The sequence below is a fragment of the Grus americana genome, chromosome 16, assembly GCF_028858705.1.
Source record: "Grus americana isolate bGruAme1 chromosome 16, bGruAme1.mat, whole genome shotgun sequence".
Lineage (NCBI taxonomy): Eukaryota > Metazoa > Chordata > Aves > Gruiformes > Gruidae > Grus > Grus americana.
In genome coordinates this window covers 10,824,505-10,848,720 of record NC_072867.1, presented here as the reverse complement: position 1 = coordinate 10,848,720, position 24,216 = coordinate 10,824,505, and the positions used below count along the sequence as shown (strand labels likewise).

Sequence of the window (24,216 nt, the reverse complement as noted above, 5' to 3'; positions counted from 1 at the left end):
GCTCTAATGCTATCCTGAGCCTTGCAAACGCAATTAAGCTGTTGAGTTTTAATCCAACTCTGCTCCCTACTTGCTTGTACGTGTAACCAAGGGTGAGCAAACAAACAGTTGCCAGTAGACTCCACCAAAAGGCACAGCCGTGTGACTGCCTGCCCACTCGCCCTTGTAACGCGCATGTGTTTATGTACACGCTGTCTCCAGCTTTGTTTGGACTGGGCTGGACGGTGCAGGTGTGCCCCATGGAGCTCCTGGGGGTGTTACCGCGCTGCAGATAGCAGAGAGAAAGTGCCGTATTGTTCTCTGCGTGGTGTCAGGGCTCTCGCCTCACTTGAACCTGGCTTCTGAAGCACGTTGGCACAGATGGATGTGAAGAGCGCTGTTAAATGTTAAGAAATAATTCAAATGCATATCGGTGAATATCCATCATATCACCAAACTTTTGAAGGTGGGTATTTCGGGTTGCTCTTCGCAGCACTGCAGAAACAGCTGGGCTGTAGAAGATGACTGCTTTGTGCAGCTGCTGTGTCTGGTTGAGCCCATGTTTATGGGCAGAGCAGCAAAGATGATGTTGCTATTGGACTTCCTCCTTCAGGACTTTCCTCTTGAAGCCATGAGTGCAGAGCAGATTTTTTTTTTTAATGTCAGAATAAAAGCCTAAATGCAGTATTTAGCAAACTGTGCTGAATTGGGGCAGGGTGAGCAGTAGGAGAAATATTAGAAGTTAATTCTAATTTTGCCTTTTATATTGATTACAAGTTGTGTCACTAAGGCCTCACATTCTAAGCTGGAGACAAGCAGCCCCTTGTGATTGCCGGTGAAATCCGGTGTCAGGAAGAGAGAGCGGAGCAGCAGCCGGCTGGGAAGATGGTGCCTTCACCTCAGTCCTTGTCCCCGGTGCCAGTGCAGGTCACTAACCTCTGTGGTGGGTGTCTGACTCAAGGGCTCTCTTCTGAATCCTTTGCTTGGTGCTTTCGAGCTTCCCTCCTTGGGCCGTGAGCCAGGGAATCAGGCTTGTCAACCCACAGGCTGTTTGAATTTCCACAGGCTGTTTAAATTGCACCAGTGCTATCAGTGAAACCAGGTCTGCTCATGGCCTCTTGGTCTGCAGGTGGTGGAGGCCTCTGACCTCCTGCTCCGATGCTGTTTGATGGGGGAACATCTTGCATGAGTTTCCACCACACCAAACACAAGGTGACCACACTAACTACTTAGAAAGACAAACTAGCCCTATGACAGCAGTGCTGTGTATTTGGACTTGTAGCAGATGTAAAACTGGGGGAGGAACAACTGTGTGGTCATGCAACTGGGGTCACCGGGCTTTCCAGTGGTCCTGCCCTGGCTCTGAAATAAGAACAGGAAAATGCCATTATTGTGAAGGGTGCTGTTTGATTGCCTTGCTCTGTGCAAGTGGGATGTGACCAGGCTGGAACAGTTTTGAGGAAGGTCCAGGTTCGGACCACCTGGATTTTTGCTCGGATTTGAAATCTTTTGGTGGCTAGTTCAGTTCAGCTCATACTCTCACAGGCGGCGTATTTACTCACTGGAGTTTCTGCCCTGTGCTGATCTTCACGATCAACAACAATCCTTGATCTATACCCTGATAAGGCTCCAGGAACCAACTCAACCTGCCTTGCTAAAACAACCTGTGCTGGTGCTCCAGCCCTGGGAACAGCATCTGCTTCTCCTGTACGCTGGATTTGGCCCATACCCAGCTCCGTCTCTATTGCTTCTCCCATCCTAGCAAAAACAAATGTGATCTGCTCGTGCGTACGTTGCAAGAGCCCTGCCAGGAACAAAGAAAACTTCAAATATTTGCATTGGGCTGTTACTCTTTCCATTCAGGTGACAAATGACAGGCTTCAGCAGAGTCTTTTGGTGCTGAGTGAAGGGTTTCCACCATGCTGGCTCCAGCTTCACAACCTCACCAAATGAAACACCTACAGCTAACAGCTGGGTTGTAACTTGGGGGAAAATGACTTGGGGTGATTGAAATAATGGCCTTTTAAAAAAAAATTAAAAACTCATCAGACTTCTTCTCATCAGACTTTTCCTGTGTCAAATGGTAAGCGTCTGGTCTTTGTGTGCAGTTTCCCACAGAAGAGCGTTTTCACCATGCAGCCTGGAGCTCTGTTACTGATTTCTGTCCTAGTGCCCAGGATGCAAACTGTCAGCCTGCACGCAAATATTTCAGAGCTGCATTTCTTTGGAAAGTCCCAAGCTCAAAGTGACGTGGAGGCCTGAGTCTCTCTGGGACTGGAGCTCTTCTTTCCCTTTGGCTGAGCTGATCAAGGAGCCAAAGATGTTTGCTAACAAATTAATTCATGAACTTCAGATCTCTGCTTCTCAGTATTTGGGAAGCTGCTGTGCTTCATCCCTTGGTAAACCCAGGAACAGGATGGTGAAACAGCCCCAGGCAGGAACTAGCTCAGAAAATGAGCTGGTTTGGTGTCACTGGGCCTGTTGAAAACTCGGGGTATAAAGAAAGGAAAGGTATAATCCAGCCTTACGGGATTCTGCATGCCAGCATGCCAGATCAGTACAAAGCGTTGCAGGGAGTGCAACCATTTGATGCTCTGTCTTCGGCAATGTTATGTAGGTTAAATTCTGTCTTAACACAGAAGGACAAGGTAAGCAGCCATTAGGGCAATGGCTGAGATCTTATTTTTTTTTCCCCCTGTCATATTCAAATAGATGTTGCACAAGGTACTCATGGGGTGAACATCTGCAGTTCAAAAAAAATCCCAAGGACTCCCACACGGCTCCGTCTTGTGGGATCTGCCGGCTCTGTGCAACTCGTGGGGTTAGTTCAAGCGCAGGGCTCCGTAGCGCAGGAAGCCATAGCGGCTGTTTCTGCCCTGGGACAGAGTTCATGCTCCTCGCTCAGTTTGGAGGAACAGGCATGATGTGCTGATGGCACTTTGGCTGTAAAATGACCTGGGAATGTCTCGGGGTTTTTTGGTAGGATATGCAAGTAGTTTTTGCCAATTCTTGGAAAAGATTACATAATCTGTGGGAAGGCTTGATCTCTAACCCGATGGCCTGTCTCAGTAGCCCAGGCCTGGAGACCTCCATGTGCTCCTCTTGAGGAATTCTACCTTTTTTCTCCCCCCCACCCCATCATCCCCTTTGGTCTCTTTCTCTGTATTACCCTGGATCTTCCATCAAGCCCAGAAAGTCACAGTGCTGCCAGCCTTTCTTAGCATCAGTCTGGACTGGATAACTACAAGTGCTTGGCAAATTCTGATTGCCTTCTCGAGTTAATTTGGTATTTTTCATTAGGCCCATCATGAGTTTTCTGGCTCAGAGATTTCTTATCAGGAATTCATTAGCCCTGAAACTTAAAGGACTGACTCTTCAGACTTAAATACCACCTCTAATTACCTTCTCTTTGTGCTGTACTTTGGAAGATCTCTCTAGTGTTTCATTTTACACAGCAGGCAGTACTGTCCTAATATTATAACTTGAAGTTAAATCATCTCTACTTCAGGCAACTGAAAAACTATCAAAAAAACTCAAGAGCTTAAGAAAAAAAAATTGTGGCAGAGATGAAGCTTTTTCTGGCTTCCTTTTTTGTCCTAGTCGTTACATGACAGAGACAAGAAGCACTGTTTGAGTCTGCTTCAGCTGCTGCCTGTATTTCCAGAAAGGATCCATTTTGGCAGGCTCTTTAAGCTCCCTCCTTCTTACTTAGGTCGCTTCTGAGATCATGTAAGAGCTGAGGAATCTCCCAGTAGCCTGCTCCTAAGTGCTCTGTCCTGTTTTGCTTTTAGGCTCAGCCTGACACTTGACAGTCACACCTACTGGTGCTGTAATAAAAGTATGTAATAAAATGCAGATATTCCAGGCAGAGAGTAGAAGGTGGGTAGACACTATATTGTCCACATTAGAAATGCTTAAATTCAATTTATTAGCGTAGCCTGACCCTAACACTTGCTGACTGACACCTTTGAGAAGCGGGCAGTGATTTAGCAGGAGGGCTAAATATTTATTGCCCTTGGGTCTGTAGCACTGCCAGTGGGTAAAGGTCAAAGACATAAGGGTACAAGGAGATAACTCTGCTAAACATATTTCCTCTTTCAAGATAAATGAAATACAGGTTTAAACCAAACCCTTTGTAGAGGCTCTGTATGCATCACTGCCTATTTAAATCCAGTTGATTGATAACGGTCCTGGCAATCAGCACAAGGCGTACTGTCGGAAACTTCCTGGAAAACACGTGTACACAGCAAACCTGTTGCAATGAGCTGCAGGATAAGAGGGATTGCACTTCAATGAAGTTAGTGGCTAAGGAATGAGGAGGCTTTGGTCTTTTGCATAACAGAAGGGGGGGAAAAAAAGCTGACATTATACAAGTCAGCAATGTATAAGCCAGTCATTTTGTGTAGTTATAGAGCAGGTTTAATGCTGGCTTTAATCATTGTCCACTGTGAGCCTCGAACATCTTCATTACTTATGTTCTCCTGAAATTCTTCACCTCTTCTCCCCTGCTAGAAGTAATGAGGCAGGTATTCTGGCTGCCCCGCAAGTCTAGCAGCCCAGTGGTTCTCCGTTCCCACTTGCAGCCTCTGGTGCTCCAGCGAGGAGGCGTTTGTATTGAAATAGCCTAACATTGGCAAGACTGCTCTTAAAAGCTAAGGAGTTGGCAAGAGCTTTGCTGAAGAAAAGCAATGAATGGCTACCCTAAATCAAGAATATGGTGTGCTATTCAGGGCCTGTCAGCAGGGATGCTAAATAACTCGCTGCTGCCGCGGTGTGCGGTGATGCCTTTACGTGGCCGATGCCGTGCTGATACCCAGGGACAGGCAGGACGTTTCCTGTGTGATGCAGACGGAGTGTGCCTCCTCTGTATCATGAGGGAACTGGCTGAATGATTATAAGGAGGATGCTTGATTCATTGTGCAACAACAGATCCTCTATGATTCAGATAAGAGCATACTTATGTTGTTAAAATGGTATAATTTGCTCCAGGGCCTATTTATGCATGGTCTTTATAACTGAATCCAGCCACAAAGAATTTCTCTGATTAAATTAGGCAGGTTGGTTTGACGTGGGTGGGTCTGTTAGCGGCAACTCTCATCCTCAGTGACAATGCTGGCTTGCAGTGTCTGATGATGTTTGTGGCTTGTTTCTGGTATATATATTTTTTTTTTAATATTTCTTTAAGTGCTGCTGGGGTGTCCTACTTGGCTATGTGTGACCCTTCCTCTGAAGCTCACTGTAAGAAAAACTAAACCTCCCATCTACAAAGTCATAATCCTCTCGTCTCTCACTTGCATGCATATGCATTCTGATCATTGCATACATGAGAGAAAATGAGCGTGCATCTTGCTATGGCTGTTCTTCCTACTCACGTACAATGGCTTTGTCCCTGTCAGAGTCACAGGGATAGCCCTCCTGTGCCTTACACAACAGTCTGTACCCATACAGGTGTCAGCAGATTTTTTTTTTATCATGGCCTTAATTTGGTGTCCTGTGACACATTAAACTGATGCCACAGTGGTTACACATGTCTTTCAAGTTGATTCTCTTCCTAAGCACGTTGGCTGGCGTTAGCCAGACCCTCTGCTGGCGCAAGTCAAAATAATTAGAATTATTTCATCTGGCTGAGGCTCTAGGCTTGTATACGAGTGCAACGTTAAATTGAGAATGGTTGAGTATAGTGTTAAAACATACAACCTGAGGACTGAGGAGCCTGGAGGTTTTCCTGAAAGATACTATATTAGTTTAAAAGATTAAGACTGTTGACAGAAAATTCTGATTCTCAGTGTAAACCCTGAAATCTGAAGGAAGTTATACTGAACAAATCCTAGTCTTAGAAACTACAGGATAATGTCATAAAAAATAAACAAGTTATCTTAAAACAAATATTTCCAGCATTCTTGTCCCCTAGATGCTATTTAAACTTTATTCTTCTGCCTATTTTTCTCTTTATCCATCTTATGTAGCTTCTGAAGGAGAAAATGTCTATTAACTTGTAATCAGTATTGTTGGGATGACACAATATCTGTTACTTAAACCAAACTGGCTATGATATTTTAAATGTGAAAGGTATTGTTCCCTAGGCTTAGGTCTGTAGCATTATATCTATACAAGAGAATTCAAACAAGCCATTAGGATCCCAGATATGGTGAGGGTCAGGCTGAGACTGAATGCCAAATTAAAAATAACGGGGCACCTTCTGGCCCCTGTAAGTCCCACAGGGGACAAGCTTTCCACTGCCAATCCCTTTGTGCTCCTCTGGAACTTATACCTGTTCAACCAGCAGCATCCCAGGCCTTTCTACAGCCTCCGTCACTGCAATTGATCACTGGCCCCACAATATTTAATGTATTTCATCCTCTCTACTCTGCAGTTCCACTCGCCCTGTTTTACAGAGAGAACGAAGGAATAGTGGGCTTAGAGAGGTTTGTCTGCACTATTTAATTTACCAGCATGATTATCTTACTGTAGTTGCAGAGGTGCCCAGAGCTTCCTAGGAAATCCACCGCAAAGCGGGAGCTCGAATGCACCCAGGACTTTGGAAATGTGCGTTCAGACTCCCCTGCCGTGCCCTGTCCGTGGGGTCAGGCTATTCATGTTAGCATTAAGTAAGCGCATAACATTTGGCAGAGACAGTTAACTGTGTTTACTGTATTTTTATCATGTGGGTCATTTAAGGCTACATTCTGGTTTCTATGTATTTGATAAATTTTGTTTATTTGCAGTAGAATGGAAGGGAACTGCATTTAAATATAAGCTAGTATTAATGGCTTGTTGCATGTGGTCATGCTTTCTGTAACTGGATTATATTAATATTGCTATTCAAGCCTCGAAGCTGCAGAAAGTGTCCCATCCTAATTACATAGCCTCAGCCGAGGTCCCTTGGTAATAAGTGAGTGGATAAAACTCTTCTTTATGAGTTTCTCAGAGTCGGAAAGAGGATGTTGGTATCCTGCTTATTGTGCCATGTTAATTTTAATAGGCTCTTGTCAACCAACAACCCAATAGCTTTTCTTCCCTCTGAGTTTTGTTACGTTAATCCGTGAGTCATGGAATATTTGACTACAATTTCATGAGTCATGGAGAAGCTCCCTAGCTCTCATAGTTCCGGATGATCTTGCTCTCCAGTACTGCCATGTCAGGTGTCTTCCCAATGCCTGGATATACATCGCGAATGCATCCTGCAACGTTGCGTAGTGTCAATAAAACCAAAATCCTCTACTAGGAAACATTAGGGTTAACCTGGCATATTAGCGAACAGCTCTCAGCTCGTACCTAGCCCTGGGGAGAGCATTAGCTCTGGACAGAGAAATTCCTAAATCAGGGTTAGCCTTTTTCCTCTTGTTTTCATTCAGATATCTGGGTTTTTATTAGTGATTGTACCTTGTTGCATTTGACAAAGGGCAAATTACAACAGGGCTGCCTTATTGAGATGTGCACATGGCTGATCTTTAATTGGATGTAACAATTTCTGCATCAGTCGCCACCAAAATCAAAGTAAACCAGAAATAACTATGAGAAATTAGTTCTTCAAAGAGCTTGCCATTTACACAGATGAGGGAAAGGAAGAAGCAGTAATCTAGGGGAGTCAAGTACCTAAAGACCTCCCAGAAATGCATCTTTGACGTGTCAGGCAGGAAGTCAGCAACTAGGTATCTTCAGCCCAGTCAAGTGCTTCAGCTAAACTGCGTTTCTGGGCAATTGCTATGTGAATTCAGGGAGCAGAGAGCTCACGTGTGCAAAAAAGAGGGAAAGAAATTAAAAAATAACTTTGTTATCTTGTTGCCCTTAGGTCTTCCTCTTTGTTGTGAGGCAGTAAGTGCTGGGGTGCAGATATGGCTGGGTCTGACATCTTATCTAAGTGATTTGGTTTTTTGTTAATAAAATGACTTTGCCTAAACACTAAAGAAACTTTTCTGATGCTCCACTGAAAACTTTTCTTCCCTGTCACTCATCGCTTCAGGCTTCTGTGCTAGAAATTGTCCCTCTGGTTTCCTAGAAATGTGCAAGGACAAGGGATCATTGCTTTGGAGTGTTGCAACGCGGGTACGGATCCCAGCTGCTTGCAAACAGCACCGCCCAGACTCACCCAGTGTGCATCTGTGCCAAATTTTACGTTTCTGCGAGGCAGCCTGTCCTCGTCAGCTGAAAAAGCTGGCTGATATCAGGTCCAGAGGAAGACCCTGAGGTTTTTTCCCCAAGTGCTCTTCCTTTGTATCTGTAGGAGTGGGATGAAGGCGATAACTTCAAGGCCTGGGTTATTCCTAAACGCTCATCAGTCACAACACTGAAGGCAAATGACAGAAAGGGGAAGAGAGCTGGGCATGATGTAGCTCGTTCATCCAAAGCCATGGCTTGACCTTGCCTGTGTTGTTCCTGCCAGGTGTTTGCCCAACCTGTCCCAGAAAGGCTCCAGCAGTGACAATGCTCTGCTGCCCAGCCAGCCCGTTCCGCTCCTGGACCATCTTGCGGGGGGGGAAGACAGTCCTTCATTGCTGCTGAAGTTCATTATGTCTTGTCCTATCTCCAGTGGACATTCCTCACTGTTACAGCTGTTATTTACATATGTCTATAAATAATGGAAACTATCATTTCTGCCTTGGCTTTACATGGGATGAGTAAGGCCTTGGCTGGAGCAGTGCCTACTGGAAATTGTATGTGCTGCTGGTCTACTTGAAAACAAAGCCACCTCCAAGCTGGTTAGGCGTAGAGAGGAAAGTTTCAGTAACAGTCCCTCCCCAAGGCGAAGCTGAAAGCAGTCAGCTATCCCGAGGGAGCTGGTCCCAGGCGCGGGGTGCTCTGGGCCATGCCTCCCCTCCCCGGGGGCAGCGATGCTGATGCACCAAACCCCAGGAAGAGCCCAGCTGCAAAAAATGCCTGAGAATCCCACTTTTAAGCTGTTACGGGTCTCAGCACTTCCCAGGTTCAGGTCAGAGAGGAGGTGGTGGCTGTTTCTATAAGCGTGCACATTTCTGCAGCCCTTTGCCTTAATCCAGCAGGGAGAGGGTGTTCAACCTGCTTTCAGATGGGCAGCTTTTGGAGCAGGAAAAACAATGAAGCCTCCGATTCATAACAGGCTGCTCTGGGACGCTACTGCTGGCTCGTAATATCTGAGCTTTCATGGATGATTTTTGTCCTAAGGCTGCTTTTAAGATGGTCAAAGACAGCTGAGGTGATAAATGTGAGTTCGGTGTCCACCTGTACTGCTTTGGAAGGACTTTCTTGGGCTGAGGGGTTCTTTCTGACCATCGTTTTCAGCTCTCTCCTGGAGAAGGAGGTGGTCCTTAAACCTGGAGGTTTCCCCTGTATGAGCCATGTCCCCATGTTGGGCCTGCCCTTTCTGGAGAGAAGCCCAGGCTGAATGCTGAGCAACCTTCTTCTGGCCTCCTAAATGTATGACTCCATAGATGTGAAAGATAAGGGACGTGACACTCCTACTCCTCCTTCCCCATGAGGCGAGTGGTTATTTTTAGCAGAGTTAGTGCTGAAGGCTGTTGGAGCTGCTGCAGAGGATCCCCTTGACCTGAGTGGCGTTGGAGGGGGGTCCCAGGGGACCAGGGTGCAGGCTGAAGGTGCTGCCCCTGTCCTCTCCCAACAAACCTTGGCGTCCCCAGGGCTGACACGAGAGGCCCCATGCATGGCATGGACCAAAGTGTGTGTGTGGATGGGGAGGGTGGATCTGTTCTCATCCGGGACAGAGATGACGTCTCGTAAGGAACTGTGTGACAATACCTGCTGATTTATGGACGAGCAGTGTTCGTTTTGGCAAGAGATAGCTTCCAATTAGCCTGAAAACAGACTGCTCCGGTGGAGGATTTGCAGACTCTCTCTTTATTTATTGGCAAACCTCATTTTAATATAATCAGCCATTTGACAGGCAGGTTAGGTAATGGTCCTTGATGTGAACATGAACAGATTTGAACACTGAGTACAGCCTTCAGTGCCCAGAGCCCTCTGCCAGTAGCTGGAACAGATCTGATATTAAAATGCAAGGGGAACCTCGGAACCCCTTGCCAGAGCACCTTGCTGAGTGTATTAAAACGCTGCCTTCAATAATTCATAAAATCTGTTCAGTGAGCTGGTGTACATGTGTGGGGAGGGGGGTAATAAAACATCTCAGACCCTGCCTGCCAGGATAATTGAGTGGCTAGTTAAATCTCTCAACAGTATTAATCAATAAAGGGGCCCACAGCGTAAATAAATCCAGAACATAATATGGCAGGGCTATGGAAGTGTGTGGAAAGCGATTCTTCCTCTCCTGTGCATGGTGCGAGGTGCCACGCTGCTCCAGCAACTGCTATTTGAATAACCTACATGCTCTGATAGTTCAAACATCCAGTCTTTCCAGCTGTGTTATCCCATGTTTAGATGTCACCTAAACGTCTTTGACTCTGCTGTGCGTGTGACGGAGGGAGCAGTTGGCTGTGAAAGGCAGGGAGTGGATTGTAAACTCCATCACTTAACTGAGTATCTCCAGTTTCACTGATCGAGAACTGATGTGATGAGGGGAGGATCACTCCCTTTCTAAGATAAAAGCATTTTACCGATCTGTTTCTGCAGATCCCTGGTGAGGTATGAACAAATACTCTTGACATAACTTACACCGCTGCTGTAAATTTACAGATGTTTTCAGGACTCCAAAATTATCTACTCATTCAACCTCTCCAGAAATGCAACAACACGGCTGTGTTCAAAACTCACTTATCCTGGTGTGACTTTGGTGCAATTCTACTGTAATCTGTGTTTTACCCTTACTGTAACTGAGCAAGGGTCCAACCTACTAAGAGACATCTGAAATGGGTGTGATTAAAAGATGTCATTTTATTTTTCAATTAAATTCAGCCTGCAGCTTGTCTTCTATTCATTAACGCTATGCTAATATTTACTTTTACCATTTACAGCTATTTGTAGACCTTCCACATATTTCTTCCACCAAACTGATTTTCAGCCAAGCACTGCATATTCCTTCACTCCTTCCTGATGAATCTGGCAAAAATTCCAGCTTTCAGGTTAGCGTTGGCTCTGCCCAGATACTGGCAATTACGCTCAGCTATTAGGGTGTTTGTGGAAAGCGGATGTGTAACTGTCTTAACGTGTCTGAATTTGAATCGGATTTTGCATCCGCACGAATACAGTGCCTGCTTTTCATCCAGATGTACTCCGAAACTAAGCCATACCCAAGCTTTCCTCTTGTGCTACTCCGTCCATCTTTTTTTTAGCTATGAAGTACCCAGAATAAGTTTCAGGCACCCACTTCTGTGAGGAAAATGAATTGCCCAGCAGCATCACTACCTCTGTTTACATCTCTGACTGTGCTACAGCTCACGTTAAAGCTCATCTTCAGCCTTAAGCTTTCATTTGGCACAAAGAGGAGATGTGTGGCCGATTAACAGGCTCAGTCCATGTGCAGTAACTTGTGGAGTCACATCTTGCTCATGTGCCTAAGCCTCGTAGTTCGGCATTTCCCTTCCTCCCAAAACACTGATGTGTTTTCCTGGCCCTTCGTGCCTCTGTGAGGCAATTGCTGTAATAAAAAATTGCACAGGAGAGCCTTGGAGATTCCTTCTGTGTCAAGCAGAACTTGGATTTCAAAATAGACCTATACAGTGAGGGAAAGAACTTGTTCTTTGCTATTGTATCTGGTCAAGGATTCCCCCCACGCCTTCCAGATCCAGTGGTTCAACTCCCTGGGTGGCCACTGTGAGTCTTCTGGTCTCATGGGACAGTGTGGGGAACACCGGGGTGGAGTCACTGAACTAGAGAAGCAAAAACATTAGGATCTCGGGAAAGATAGCTGTCTGGCCCCCAGAAGATGCTTGTGGTAGCCAGAACTGTCCGGAATAGCAACAAGAAACACATCACACATCTGGCACAGGTTCTTTGGGATATGTGAATGCAGGTCTTTGCAAATGTAAAATGTCACTTTTCCTAGAAGACATAGTCGAATGGATACGGCTAGCTCTTTGGGTAGATCAGGATAGGACTGAAGTCTCACGTAAGTGTCCACAGAAGCTCTGGTACCTACAGCAAAGTACAGACAGCAGCAAGCGGCTGAGTATGCACCAGCCCTCCATAGTATCCACCCAGCTTCCAAGTTAAGCTTTGCAGTCCAAAATGAAGTCTGTGTTGCTCCAGGTTTCTGGTAAAAAAAACCCAACGGTGTAGTTGTACCTACATGAGCTTCAGTCGCACCTTGAGCTACTGGTTAGGTACATACATCATTTATTCCACAGGCTGGACTATGACGAGAACAATTTAGCCCTATATGGAAATCTTTATTATGTCTTTATTCTAAATTTTTACTCTTTGCTCTTGCATAATTCCCTCATACTTATGTAACTTTAACCAATTCCACAGCATAGAGGTGGTGTCAGAGATAATTATGTCGTACCTCTGCAGCCCTGAGGTAAGGATGGCACTCTTGGATTCCAGTAAGTAGAAACAGCCATATTTATGACTACTGATTAAAACATGGTATTGGAAAAGAGTATCATTTGAGTCATCAGAATATCAGTTGTCTGTTGCTTTCCTTCATGTGTGAATTAGAAAAAAGAACAAAGTCGCATTAAAGAATTTCAAGAAAATATTCAAAGGTTTCCCACAGTTGGGTGTACGCTTATATTTTTCTCCACCCATTGTAAATCACAGCAGTAGATCTTCCCCCACTCATGTTTTGCATTAGTAAATTGAACTACATACTCTGTCCCCTCAAAGATTAATGCCTCCATCTGAGGAAGCAGTTGAATATGTGCTGGTGGTAGTACTTTCATCATTAGCAAATGGAAGGCTGTGGGAGGAGAACAGCATTTGCATGTGTTGGATGTTGGCCTAAACATACTCTCACTGAATTCTGGACATCAGGGAAGAATTGATAGAGCATAAGCATTTAATCAGCAAACCACAGAAAAAAAGATTGAGGAATTCTACTTTTAATTAAAAAGCTTCTCAGACGCCTTTGTTCCAAAACGAACAAATGTTTTGCTAATACCATGTGTCTGCAGAGTGCACTCCAAATATCTCAAAACTGTATTTGCTGTCAAGTGGCATTACATTTATTATTTGTCCCTGGGTAAGTTTTTAAATCTCTGTAGAAGTCTGAAACTTTTCATTAGCTTATTTTTGGAAGACACATTTGAGAGACATTTAACTGCTACAAATGTTGAACTGTCAGTTCAAAGAAAGTGTCGTGCGTGTGGCATCCAGTACAGCTTGCTCCTGATCCTTGTAGAGACCTCTGAGTACCTTCACAATTCTTATGCTACTTTGAAGTTCCACTTATTCACAAGAAAGCTGCCCAGTAAGTCTTTAGGCTTGCTTAAAAACAAACCCAGTTTGCTTAGAATAAAACTAAAATGTCAACAGAGAGGAGGCTGACTTTACCGCCCTGCTCTGTATGTAGCTGCATGCAGAAAGCTACCTTAGAACCCACGTTTAATCAAAACCAATTTAAGTGAAATGTTTTTTTTCACAGCCATCAGCACGTGAAGGAACAAATAAGCACACACAGTACAGAACAAAGAACATTCATCACTCTGATATTTTGGCCGCTGATTGAACAGCATTCATAGCAACTTCCTCCTTCGCCCTGCACTAGGACTGCGTCTTTGCTGTGCTAGGAAAGTAAAGGCAGAAACACCTGTGGTCACCAGAGATTTTACCACAGTTCTTGCAAGAGTACACTTGCTAACCGTGGTGCCCTGGCTGTTTTCCAGTGAGGGGGGATACAAGATTTTGCCTGCCTAGGAATCATCTGAGATGTTTCTAAACATTTTCTTCACTTCCTGCCTTAAACTTTTGCAACTGTTATGTTCTGCATTACAGACAGAGGCTTTTAACAACTGGAAAAATAAATTCCCGTGTCTGTCATTTGCCAAGTAGCTTGATATTTTTTTGCAAGTTTGATGATTGCTATTTTTACTGGTTTCTGTGTTAATTTTTTAATTAACTCCTTGTGATCATTGAGAAAAGCCTGAAACTGTAAACTTCGTGGATGGCACAGGCCTAGAAGTGAGAAATAAAACAAGAAGTATACTGTATTTTTTTGAAAAAAGTAATTTTTAAAGTAATTTCTGCTGAAATCACAAAGGGACTCTAGTCTTGGTTTAAAGGCTATTTCAACAGACGCTGTTGCCAAATTATTGAAGAATATCCTTATTACTTTTACATTCCCACTAAGCACTGAATAATAACTGCTGGAATTTGAGAGGCAAGTTACCATTGGGCGGGCACTGCTACTTTTATATTGGTGTCTGGTATATGCGGTCATTTTTCCACCAAAATTTTAAGCGCGGGACGATACCTGAACGCGAGTTATCTAGCACTCAAGGGCAACAGACCACGGGCCAGACGTTGTATGGGTCAGCCACTGCCTTTGTGCAGCAAACAAGGTCTGACACTGAGAGGTGCTGCGCGTTCCTAATTTTTGCTGAAAGCAGCGATAACCGCAGACGCTCAGCGTCACGATGCTGAGCACCCGTCGCATCGCCTATCAGTAGAGCCGCCGGCATTGTAAGGGCAGCGCGTGTTTGGTGTTGCAGTGCTGATACAGGTTGATACACAGGTCGATACTGTGCAAAAACCAAACTTCAGGCTGGAATGTGCGAGCAGGGGTGCAGCCCATGAGGCGAGTTATTTTCTCTGCAGCTGGAATATGACATTCCACCTTGGACATTTTGATAAGGATGCAGATGAACTGGAGCGAGCACGCGAGTGGTCTGGATACCACCTTGGCTGGCAGGAGCGGGTTTGGGCAGCCTGGAGCAAACCGAGAGGTTCCTGCGATGGACGGATGGCCTGTGGGGCAAAGCTTGTGGGTTACTGCACAGCGAGAGGCTGAGGATGGCCGAACCGAGTACCAGGCCCAGGCTGGGAAGGGACTCTCCTTGCAACAACAATCGCATATCGAGCTCTGGAGTAGGGTGCCCAGAAAGGTTCCTCAGAGGAGAGCTCCATGCAGGTGCCCTCCATCGCTCCCAATGCGTGCCGGAGGCCCGGTTTGCTCCCTCCCAGAACATGGGGATGGGGCAGGGGACGGGGTGGCTCTGGGCCCCCCGCACAGAAGCATGTGAAGGGGAGATGGGCCATCCTGCGGGAGAAGGGGTGCTGTGGGTGGTGGGACCGGGGCCCACCTGTGCCCCCCAGCCCCTCGGGTCCCACCGGGGCCCTGTCACAGATCCACGGTGAATTTTTAAAAAATTTCTTCGGTCGCTGGAAACAGGCTCGGGGCAGTGGGGGGGGTGGCAGGAACCAGCCGGAGCCCTCCCGCTGTCAGCCGCAGGAGCAGCGGTGCCGAGGGGCTCGGGGGATCGCGCCGTGCCGCGCCGCTGACTCAGGGCCGGCCGCGGGCGGCGCCTTTAAATGTGTCGGGCTCGGCCCCCGCCGCCTCAGGTGGCCGCCGCTGCCTCCGCGCCTGCCTCCCCCACAGCCGCGCACCGCGCTTGCGCCGCGGCCGCCGGGGCCGGCACTCTGTTCTCGTCCGCGCCGCGCTCCGCAGAGCTTTGTCTGGGTGCGGGCGGCGGCGAGGCCCGGCCGGGCGGCGGATCCCGGGTGTGCGGCGGGACCCTCGGGGTAACCCCGGCCCCGCTGTGTACGATCAGTCGGGGGGCGCGGGCGGCCCTTAAGGTGGACTTGCGTTTAAGGTGGACCGCTCCCGTAAGGTGGACTGGGCGTTAAGGTGGATCGCGCTTAAGGTGGACTCTCCGCGAAGCCGCGCCTGCGAGGCGGGGAGGGCCGGGGCTCGGCATGGGGAGCCCCGCCTGAAGCGGCTGCCGGAGGAGCCGCGCCGGTCTGTCCTGAGGAAGAGATGGGGAAGGCCCGCTGCTGAGGAGCCAACTTCTCCCCGGCCTCTAACAATGACCAGCTCCCGGCCGTTCTGCAGGAAGAGGCAGCCCATGGACGAGGGCGAGGTGGGGGAGCGGAGCCCGGCGCTGAGCTGCCGGGGGGCTGACAGGAGAGAGGCTCCCCCCGCCAGCGGGTCTGCGGCTCCTGACCGCTCTCTGGGGGGGCGGCGGGGTGTGTGTGTGTGTGTGTGGGGGGGGGTGTCCCGTTGTGCTTGGATTGGGAGAGGTTTATTTTCTTTAAAGGGAGCTCCTTCATCACCGCCATCCTCCTCCTCCCCGTCCCTTTGCAGCTCTGAAGCCGTCCCGGCCGCAGTCTCCCCGCCGGCTCCGGGGACCCCCCGGCGCAGCGCCATGGAGACGGTGGGAAAGTTTGAGTTCAGCAGGAAGGACCTGATCGGGCACGGAGCCTTCGCCGTCGTCTTCAAAGGCAGGCACAAAGAGGTGAATAATCTTTTTATTTTCCTTTTTTTTTTTCCCTCCCCTACTTTTTATTTTTTTATTGGTTTGGGCCGAGCTGGGGCACCGCATCGCGCTCGCCCCGTCCCTGCTGGGCTGCGGTGGCTATTCTTAGCCTGGACATCGGCCCCGGGCTCTGGAGCAGCTCTGGTGATGGTAGACGTATTTATTTTTATTTATTATTGTTATCTTTGGAGTTTGGGAGGCAGGCGTGTGTCCCAGCAGCACCCGGGCAGGTGGCTTCACCTTGCGGCTGGGCAGAGCGGGGCTGGGGGCCGGCGGCTGCCGAGGCGCCCGCAGAGACGTCCTGCTCCCCAAAACTGCCCTTACCTTGAAAACAAGCAAGACTAACATCCCCCCACGCTATCTATGAAGCGTGTAGAGGGCTCTTGCTTTGGGCTTGGTTTTGTTTTTTTTGTGTCTGAAGTTTTGTCCTTCTCCACTTAATTTTTCCAAGAGGAGGGGAATCGCTTACTGGTAAATAAAAGGAAACTAATCTGGCAGTGGATTTTCCATCATTAGGGATTGGGATAAGCCATGGCTCCCACGGTGCGTTTATTTCTAGTGATTAAATAAGAGGATAATCATTGTATAAAGTAGTAACAAAAACCCAAACCTTGGGCTTTTCTCCTTGGGCTGACAAGCATAATTCAGGAAAGGGCAAGTCTGAACAAGTGAGGGATAGGCATTAGGATATAAAGTAAAAGGCCTTTACCGGTGCTGCACTTCTTTCAGTAGTATTTGTAATCTGTTAAGAGGCTGCTTATCCTAATGTAAATTAATGGTGAAATTTACATTTATTATTGAATTACATATGCACTCTTTCAGAAGCCTGAGCTGGAAGTAGCTGTGAAATGCATTAACAAGAAGAACCTTGCAAAATCTCAAACTCTGCTGGGCAAGGAAATAAAAATACTTAAGGTAAAGGTAGACTGACTTGTTTTCTTCAGTCTTTGTTCTGTATGTCCTTTGTTACTCCTAGCTTATGGTCTTTGTTTTACTTTTTCTAGGAATTGAAACATGAAAACATCGTTGCCTTGTATGACTTCCAGGTAAATACATTCAATTGTGGCATTTGGGAGAGGTTGAATGGAGTTTGTGGAATTTGTTTTTAACAGATGTTTATAATCAAATGTACTTATTCTGGGGGGAAAAATTCTTCTGATAAGGAAAGATAAACATGGTTGAGCGGATCATGTATTAATAGTTGTCTGGACCACAGAACTCTTATGCAGCTGGGAGTTGAGGTTGGAGCTGGAGCTCCCAGGATGTTATGCAGTGAAATGCAGCGTGTAGTGAGTATGTCTGTGTTAGAAGCTCACAAGTTCTCAAAATGTTAGAAATAAAATTACAGTAGTTATTCTTGGCATGCCTACCTTTTATTTTCTTCCCCTGGTCTGGATACCTTCCCTAAGAACATTTCTTTTTCCTAGGCAATATAAAAGTAGTGTGAGCATGACTTTGTAGCATATGATTGTCTTCAGTTCCAGATGATTTACATTTGCATTTTTCTGTTGTCCTTGTGGCAATCACTAAGTGTTAAAAATTGCAGCAGACATTTTCAGATTATTGTGGTTTCCCGCAGTTGCTTTTTCCTTCAAAGTCAGTTCTGAAGATCTAAATCTAGGGGGCTAAAACTGATCCACTCTGAAACCCAAGTTTTCCAATGACTTTTTTTTTTCTTCTTCCTTGAATTTTTATTTAAAAAATCCTGCTGGGTCATGGGGCAAATTTTCTTTGACATTCGTGATGCTTTTTAAAAGAAACGCCTCAGGATCTAAAAGCCTAAAATGGAACCCTCCTGTTTCTGGGCGGAGGGGCCGGTGTGCAGTGCGTGGGTACAGCCTGTGCCGCCCTAAGATCTGATACAAGCGAGTGACGGCTGCGTGACTGCCGGCTGCGCCGGACCCCCGGGTGGCCCTGGGGTGGCTTATCTGGAGCTGCCTGCCCTGTCCCCGGTATCACGGTATCACGTGTCCTGCAGGCCGCCGTGTTTGTTGACATTCCTTCTTCTCCCGTGGATTGGCTCCGGTGGCCTCCGCGTCACCCTGAACGTGAGTCCCAGCCGGTTGGTACGGCCTATTTGCAATGCCTTCTGGGTGCTGTAGTCTGCCCGCGTCACCCCGGCCCCGCGGCCCCCCGGAGTTGTGTCACCCGCTGTGTCCCCCTCCACCGGAGCGGGGGGTCGTGGCAAGGGGCTGCAGGGAGCCAGGCCCTCAGAAAGTGTTTAACGCCTGGCATTGTTTTGGCTAGAGGTCGACGTGGGGGATTTCGGGCCCCTCTGGGAGGGAGGCAAGGCTGGCGGGAATGGGATTGCTTCTTGGAAATACCCTTTGGGTAAGAGGCCAGCCGTGCGTTGCTCCTGAACCACCTTTTAGAGCTGGTCTTGCAAAGCAGTGGCTGCCTTTGGCCTGGTGCGTGCTGCAGGGTTGCTCAGGGAGCTGGGCAAGTTTCCTCTGGGCACAAGGCACTTGGGACATTACATCTCGTGTGTTTTCATTCTCCTCTGTACCTTCTAAATTAATAACTTTTCAGTTGAGGGAGTGAGTGGCTGCTTCTGCTCTTCCTCTGTAGTTTGCATTTGTATGAAGTGGTATGCTGCTGGATTTGCTTATTGTGGATCTTGCAAAACTTTTGCTCATGTTCTGTTCCTTGCCCTGCTTTAAATAACTGCCCAGTAGGAAGCAGCTCAAGGACATCTCCTTCAACAGGAGTGATTTCATCACTGTAACAACTGCAGCAATGCATTTTTCTCCTTATGTGATGGCAAATGAGCATTAGTTAAATTTTGTGTATAGCAGTGTAGCCTGGTGAGATATTCACAAGAAGCTGTGTAAGATACCACAAAACAGGGACTGGAGAATGGCCCTGGGCTCAAGGCATGCCCAGGTAGATGTTTAGTTACGAGCTTTGTTGGAGACTGCTTGTATGACCTGGATAATTTGATTTCTTAGACAAAATGAGATGACTTAGGTGGCATTGGATGTTTTATAGTGCTGTCAGGGTATGGAGTCTCCTATGGAGGCAGGTGATAGGTCATCAGACAGTCTGATGCAGTCCGCCCCCCTAGGTTGTGTGTGTGATATTTCTGAGTGTCTGGCCTTGCTCTCTGTCTGCTCAGGAGTTGTATGAGAGTAAATTATCTGCAAAGGCCAAAAGTGCAGTTCTGGGGAAGGCTGGCTCCTGCCTACCTTTCCTTACTTTGTGGAAAAGACACCTTCGTACTCACATGTTTCCTCTGATACAAGAACGTTGTTTCATTCATAGCTGCATATATACTTACCCTTGAAAATGTCATAGTTGCAGTTAATTGAGCCCTTACTTTTAGGCTTTCTAAAACCAAGGAGGTTTATTCTTGTATTACAACATCATAGAGCAAAAAGGAAAAAAATATTTCCTGTAAATCTTAATGTTGCTCTGTGGCTTTGTGTATTGCATTTTGTGTCATCCTTTCCTCTGCACCTCCTGTCAGCAGTGACTTTAACTTTTACTCGTGTGTTCCTTGCACACAAGGAAATGGTTGCTGAAACCACAGTGGCTGTAAGCAAGTGATTACACCCAATGATGCTTTCATTTGCATTTTCCTGGTTTAATGCTAACCAGGCCTTGTACAACTTAAGATTTTTGATGTAATGCCAGATTTGCCCCAGACAGACACTTGCAATGCCAATGTTTAATACTGACTCCAGCTCTCACCCTGGCACACTTATTTTTATCCTTCAAATCCAGGAAAGTTGCTGTGTTCCTTCTCATTTCATAGACCTTTGTGATATTGGTTCATAAATAATGACAAAATAAGAAGCTTCCTAGGAATAAATGATACTGGTGAATGTTTAATGCATAAAAGTGCAGTGTCGGGACTTTTATAGATCCCTTCGGTGGAGTCCTAAGAGCAGCATCATTACTTAAGAATGGTTCACAAAATGAAATATGCATATTCCCATTATTGTGTGCTCATGTATTAATGAGAGGTGCTGTGAATAGTCTAGGAGCCCGATGAGAGAACCCCTGCTTGAAAAGAGGATAGATCATATTGCGTTGCGTTTCTAAAAGTACTGTCTATTTAGTGTCTGTATGGGGTTGTGGTGAGGATCTTTCCTAGGCACAGGAGATGTTTGGCATAAAGTAAAAACTGCGCTTCTCCGTATGTGGAGTGCATTAGTTGCTACTGAACAATCCCTGACTCCTCAGCTGGCTTGCAGAGAGGCTGGAGTTGGGGTCTCCAGACCACAGCAGTCGAGGGGGTTACAGCAGTCTAGAGGGACATCTGGGTACCAGAAGTCTTTTTACTCTGTTTGAAGGCAGCCAAATGAGCTCTTGTTCCTTAAGGTGGAAATTAGTGACAACAGTGATACAAATGATTTTTTCTGCTGGATGAGGGCTTGGTCTGGAAATGAGGTTGTCTTAGAAAACAGATTTCCGAAACTTTAAGGATTGGCTCAACTCTTCACACACGTTGACACTGAAAGCTTAGCAGCATGTGGTCTGGTGTATGGGATGTGCTTTAGTTTCTTTTGTGACTCAGGACATCAAATCTGAATCCATGATCAGAGACCACTTGATTAGCTGAGGGGGTTCAACGGTAGGAAGGTTACTCTTGAACTTGTCAGATCCTGGGAGCACCATGTGCTAGACAGCTTCTTCCAGCACGAGTAAGAAGCAGATTCTTACATGTAACTATGATCTTTGGGGCAATGGGAGATCCTGGGCATGTTTCCTTCCCTGTGCTGTGCCAGCTGCCCCAGGAAGGCTGGTTGCATATGTGTTAACTGAAGGTCTCACATGTGGCTGTGTTGGTGCTAAGGCAGAAAATCTGCTGTTCCTGGACATAAATCATGCTTTGGATGTTAGAAAGCATTTTCCTGCATGAAATAGGAAGAAGGATTATTTTACTGGCACGTTTTCCCTAGTTATGTGCTGTGATCTGAGCTTGCTTCTTAGAGCAGTCTAGCTGTGACTCTTCTTGTGTGGGTATCGGGTATTCTGGGTTTTTCTTTATAATTTTTGCACGGGTAGGATGGACTGGTTGTAGAAACATAGCTGTTAACGTCACACAGGGCACTGCACTGTTGAGTTTCTGGTTTAGCCTAGGTTACCTGAGGGTCTGCTTTCCATAATTTTGTGTCAGGTTGGCTTATTGTACTCACCAGCTCGGCATGAGTGAAGTTGGCTTATTGTACTCACCAGTTTAACTCACTGGTGCGGTACAGACTCACCAAAAATATTTCTGCTGGGATGACTGTATTACCTGGAGCTCCTGGAGACAGAACACGGAGTCCTTGCAGTGTAGTTTTTCTGGTGCGCATGGATTAAGACATGGGTGGCAGAACAAACACTTCTCAGCTTAATGATCAGTCACCCTGGGCTGGTCTTGAGAGCCAAGTAATAACAGGCTTATTCTATTGTTGCTGTATAGAAAGTCCTTGTGATCAATAGGATCAGGGCCGTTGGGCTGTGATGTGCTGTTGTGCTGTCTGCACCGTCACACTTTTCCGATACGGAGCCTGTAGCTGCTAGTCCACACCTTGTGTACATGCCGCCTGCCGTCCCCCGGGACCTCGGGAGCTCCGTGTACGGCAGTGTCCTTTGGTGTGCCCTCCAGCACCGCTCACTTCTGCTGCAGTGCTTTGCTGACGAGCGTGATGTCGGATGAATCAGTGTTGCTGCATTGTCACCTCCTCGCCTCCCCACCTCGCGTGCCACCTAATGCAGGATCTTCTGTTCCTCGGGCACTGTTCGGGTGCCCTGTCTTGGGAGACGGGGCTCTGCTGTGGCACTTGGAATGACTAAGGAGGCACTTTGTGTCTGGGAGATCACACTCCTGAGGTCAGGCTGCCTGCCTGGTTAAATCCTGTTTTAATTCCATACCCGAGCAAAGCTGGAAGGTTGCCCAGCGAGTGGGAGTAAAGCGCAGGCTTCTCTGAACTGCCAAGCAGTCCTCTTTCTGTCTGTGCTGCGGACGAGAATGGGGTGTCTGCTCTCCTGCTCTGTCAGCATCCTCGCATCTGTTGGAGGGAATCACTCTGTTACTAAAGATTGAATCTGGCTTAGCTCGGAGCTAGAAGGGGAAGAGGACAGAAAACCCAACTACCCTCTGCCAGTAGTTTTGTAGGATGAGGCTTGAGAGTTTAGTGGACCAAAATGGCTATGTTTATGGAGAGCAGAGAATTTTATAGTCTTGAACTTCTATTTAGTGTTAGCTTCACTAGCTGAGTACCCTGCTGTGCAGGTCACAAACATCTAGCAAATGTTGACCACTAAATATAGACTTCAGAGGAGTCACAGGCTTTTTTTAGAGGGAGTGGTCTCGTTGCATTTCTGAAATTATGATCACTGTTTTACTCATCCTGTGTGTAAAGCACATACCTGTGTTCCTCTCACATGATTAAGATGTCATGGAAGAGCCGGCGACGTAGAAGTTAATAGCCTCTAAAGCTCCTGTGGAAGGTAGCATTACTCAGACTATAATGACAGATTAAGGAATGTTTCCCAAGAGTAATCGGAAACTGGTAGGCTGTTGTGTTCGCAGTTTGACAGCAAAGCTCTGGTAACGGCTGAGGTGCAACTCGTGCTGCTTTTCATGAAGCTCCATCAGTGTTTCCATTATGAAAATTTCCACCGTTTAAATCCTTGTGATGATTGAATGCATTTGGTTGGAGTGGGCAAAGCGAGGAGGTGGAGATCTGGAAGATGGATGGGAAGAGGCGCCTCCTAATCAGTGGCTGGGTGGGATTGAATTCAGATGGAGAACCACTGTTTGAATTTCTTTCGAATATTTATAGGTCCAAACCAAAGCTCAATTAAAAGATTTAATTTCGTGACCATACTGGACTTGACCCTAAACTGTAAAACTGCAATAAAACTGTGTGTTTCAGAGTCATCTTAATGGTCAAGCATGCATAGAGAATTGAGGAACATGCATTTCACGTGTCTGCCTTTTTCCTCTTCCTTTCCTGCACCTCCTGCCTTCCCATCTGTTGACACCACCTGAAAAGCTGTTGCACAGCCGGCAGACTAGCAACCAGAGGGATGGTGGTGGTGGCCGAATGCTTCTGGTTTGCTTTGGGGAAACTCCTAGAGAAGCTCTGGTCCTTTGAAGCGGACGTGTGTCTTCCGTGAGGCAGGCTGCCTTCATCACGGGGCACGCAGTGAGATACTGTGGGAAAGGAGCAGCTAAGCACAGGGGTGGTCAGCAGAGGTGCTGCTCTTTGATCTGCAGAGTCAAGGAGAGAAAGTTTTTGATTTTGTTTTCAAAACAAGTATGTACTTTTTTGCTTGTTGGTTTGGTTGGTTGGTTTCTTTTGTTTGTTGTTTTTTCTGTTACTCATCTTCACGTAGCAATAGTAAATGGCAAACTTGATGGAAAGGGGATGTAAGTGATGTAGTCTTCCAAGGCAGTGTTTCTCAGGTACAGACCTAAACATACTTTGCTTAAGAGAAGCCGTCTTAGTTGTCTTAGATGTTATGGTTACTCTCTGAGAAATTAATAATAAATGTCCATGGCAGAATCAAGGGAAGAGCCCTGTTAACAGATAGGTTTAGAGCCTCTTTTGTGCTTAGTGTAGAGCAAAAAGGTGTTTTAACTGTGTGATGTCTCCTGCTTTATGATGTGCAGGCCTTAAATACCACCATAACCATACAGAGATGCTCTCAAAATGCAAAGTGAGGGTCTCAAAGCTGCATTTGTTTGTTAAGCAAGGTTATTTCAAGGGGGGCTGATAGAGATGAATCAAATTCTGCATCACTGGTTGCTTAGGGCAGTAATGTTCTGTCTGGCTGTAGGAGCACCTGGCTTGTCTCCTAGCATCAGAATAACAGGAGGAATTAGGTCAGCTGAGCTGGCATACTAGAGAACAGCCAGACAGTGTGGTTCCGGTGGGGGGAATGAAAGATGCAGAATTTTTAAGTCATTAGAGATCCTATTTAGCAAAGCATCTTACAT

General features: G+C 46.6%; 1 protein-coding gene across 6 annotated transcripts in view; it reads left to right on the top strand.

Annotated features, from left to right (window-relative positions):
- Nucleotides 1–307: 307 nt before the first annotated feature.
- Nucleotides 308–24,216, top strand: part of ULK1 (unc-51 like autophagy activating kinase 1) — a 96,025-nt gene continuing 72,116 nt past the window's right edge. For 4 of the 6 annotated variants that reach the window (XM_054844005.1, XM_054844007.1, XM_054844009.1 and 1 more), the window contains exons 1-4: nt 15,393–15,884; nt 16,109–16,259; nt 17,103–17,195; nt 17,285–17,326. In XM_054844005.1, coding sequence (XP_054699980.1) covers nt 16,170–16,259; nt 17,103–17,195; nt 17,285–17,326 — 225 coding nt within the window. In that variant the 5' untranslated portion in view covers nt 15,393–15,884; nt 16,109–16,169. Of the gene's footprint in view, nt 446–15,392; nt 15,885–16,108; nt 16,260–16,517; nt 16,752–17,102; nt 17,196–17,284; nt 17,327–24,216 lie in introns of those variants that run through there. The other 2 variants (XM_054844006.1, XM_054844010.1) reach the window with 2 other exon arrangements.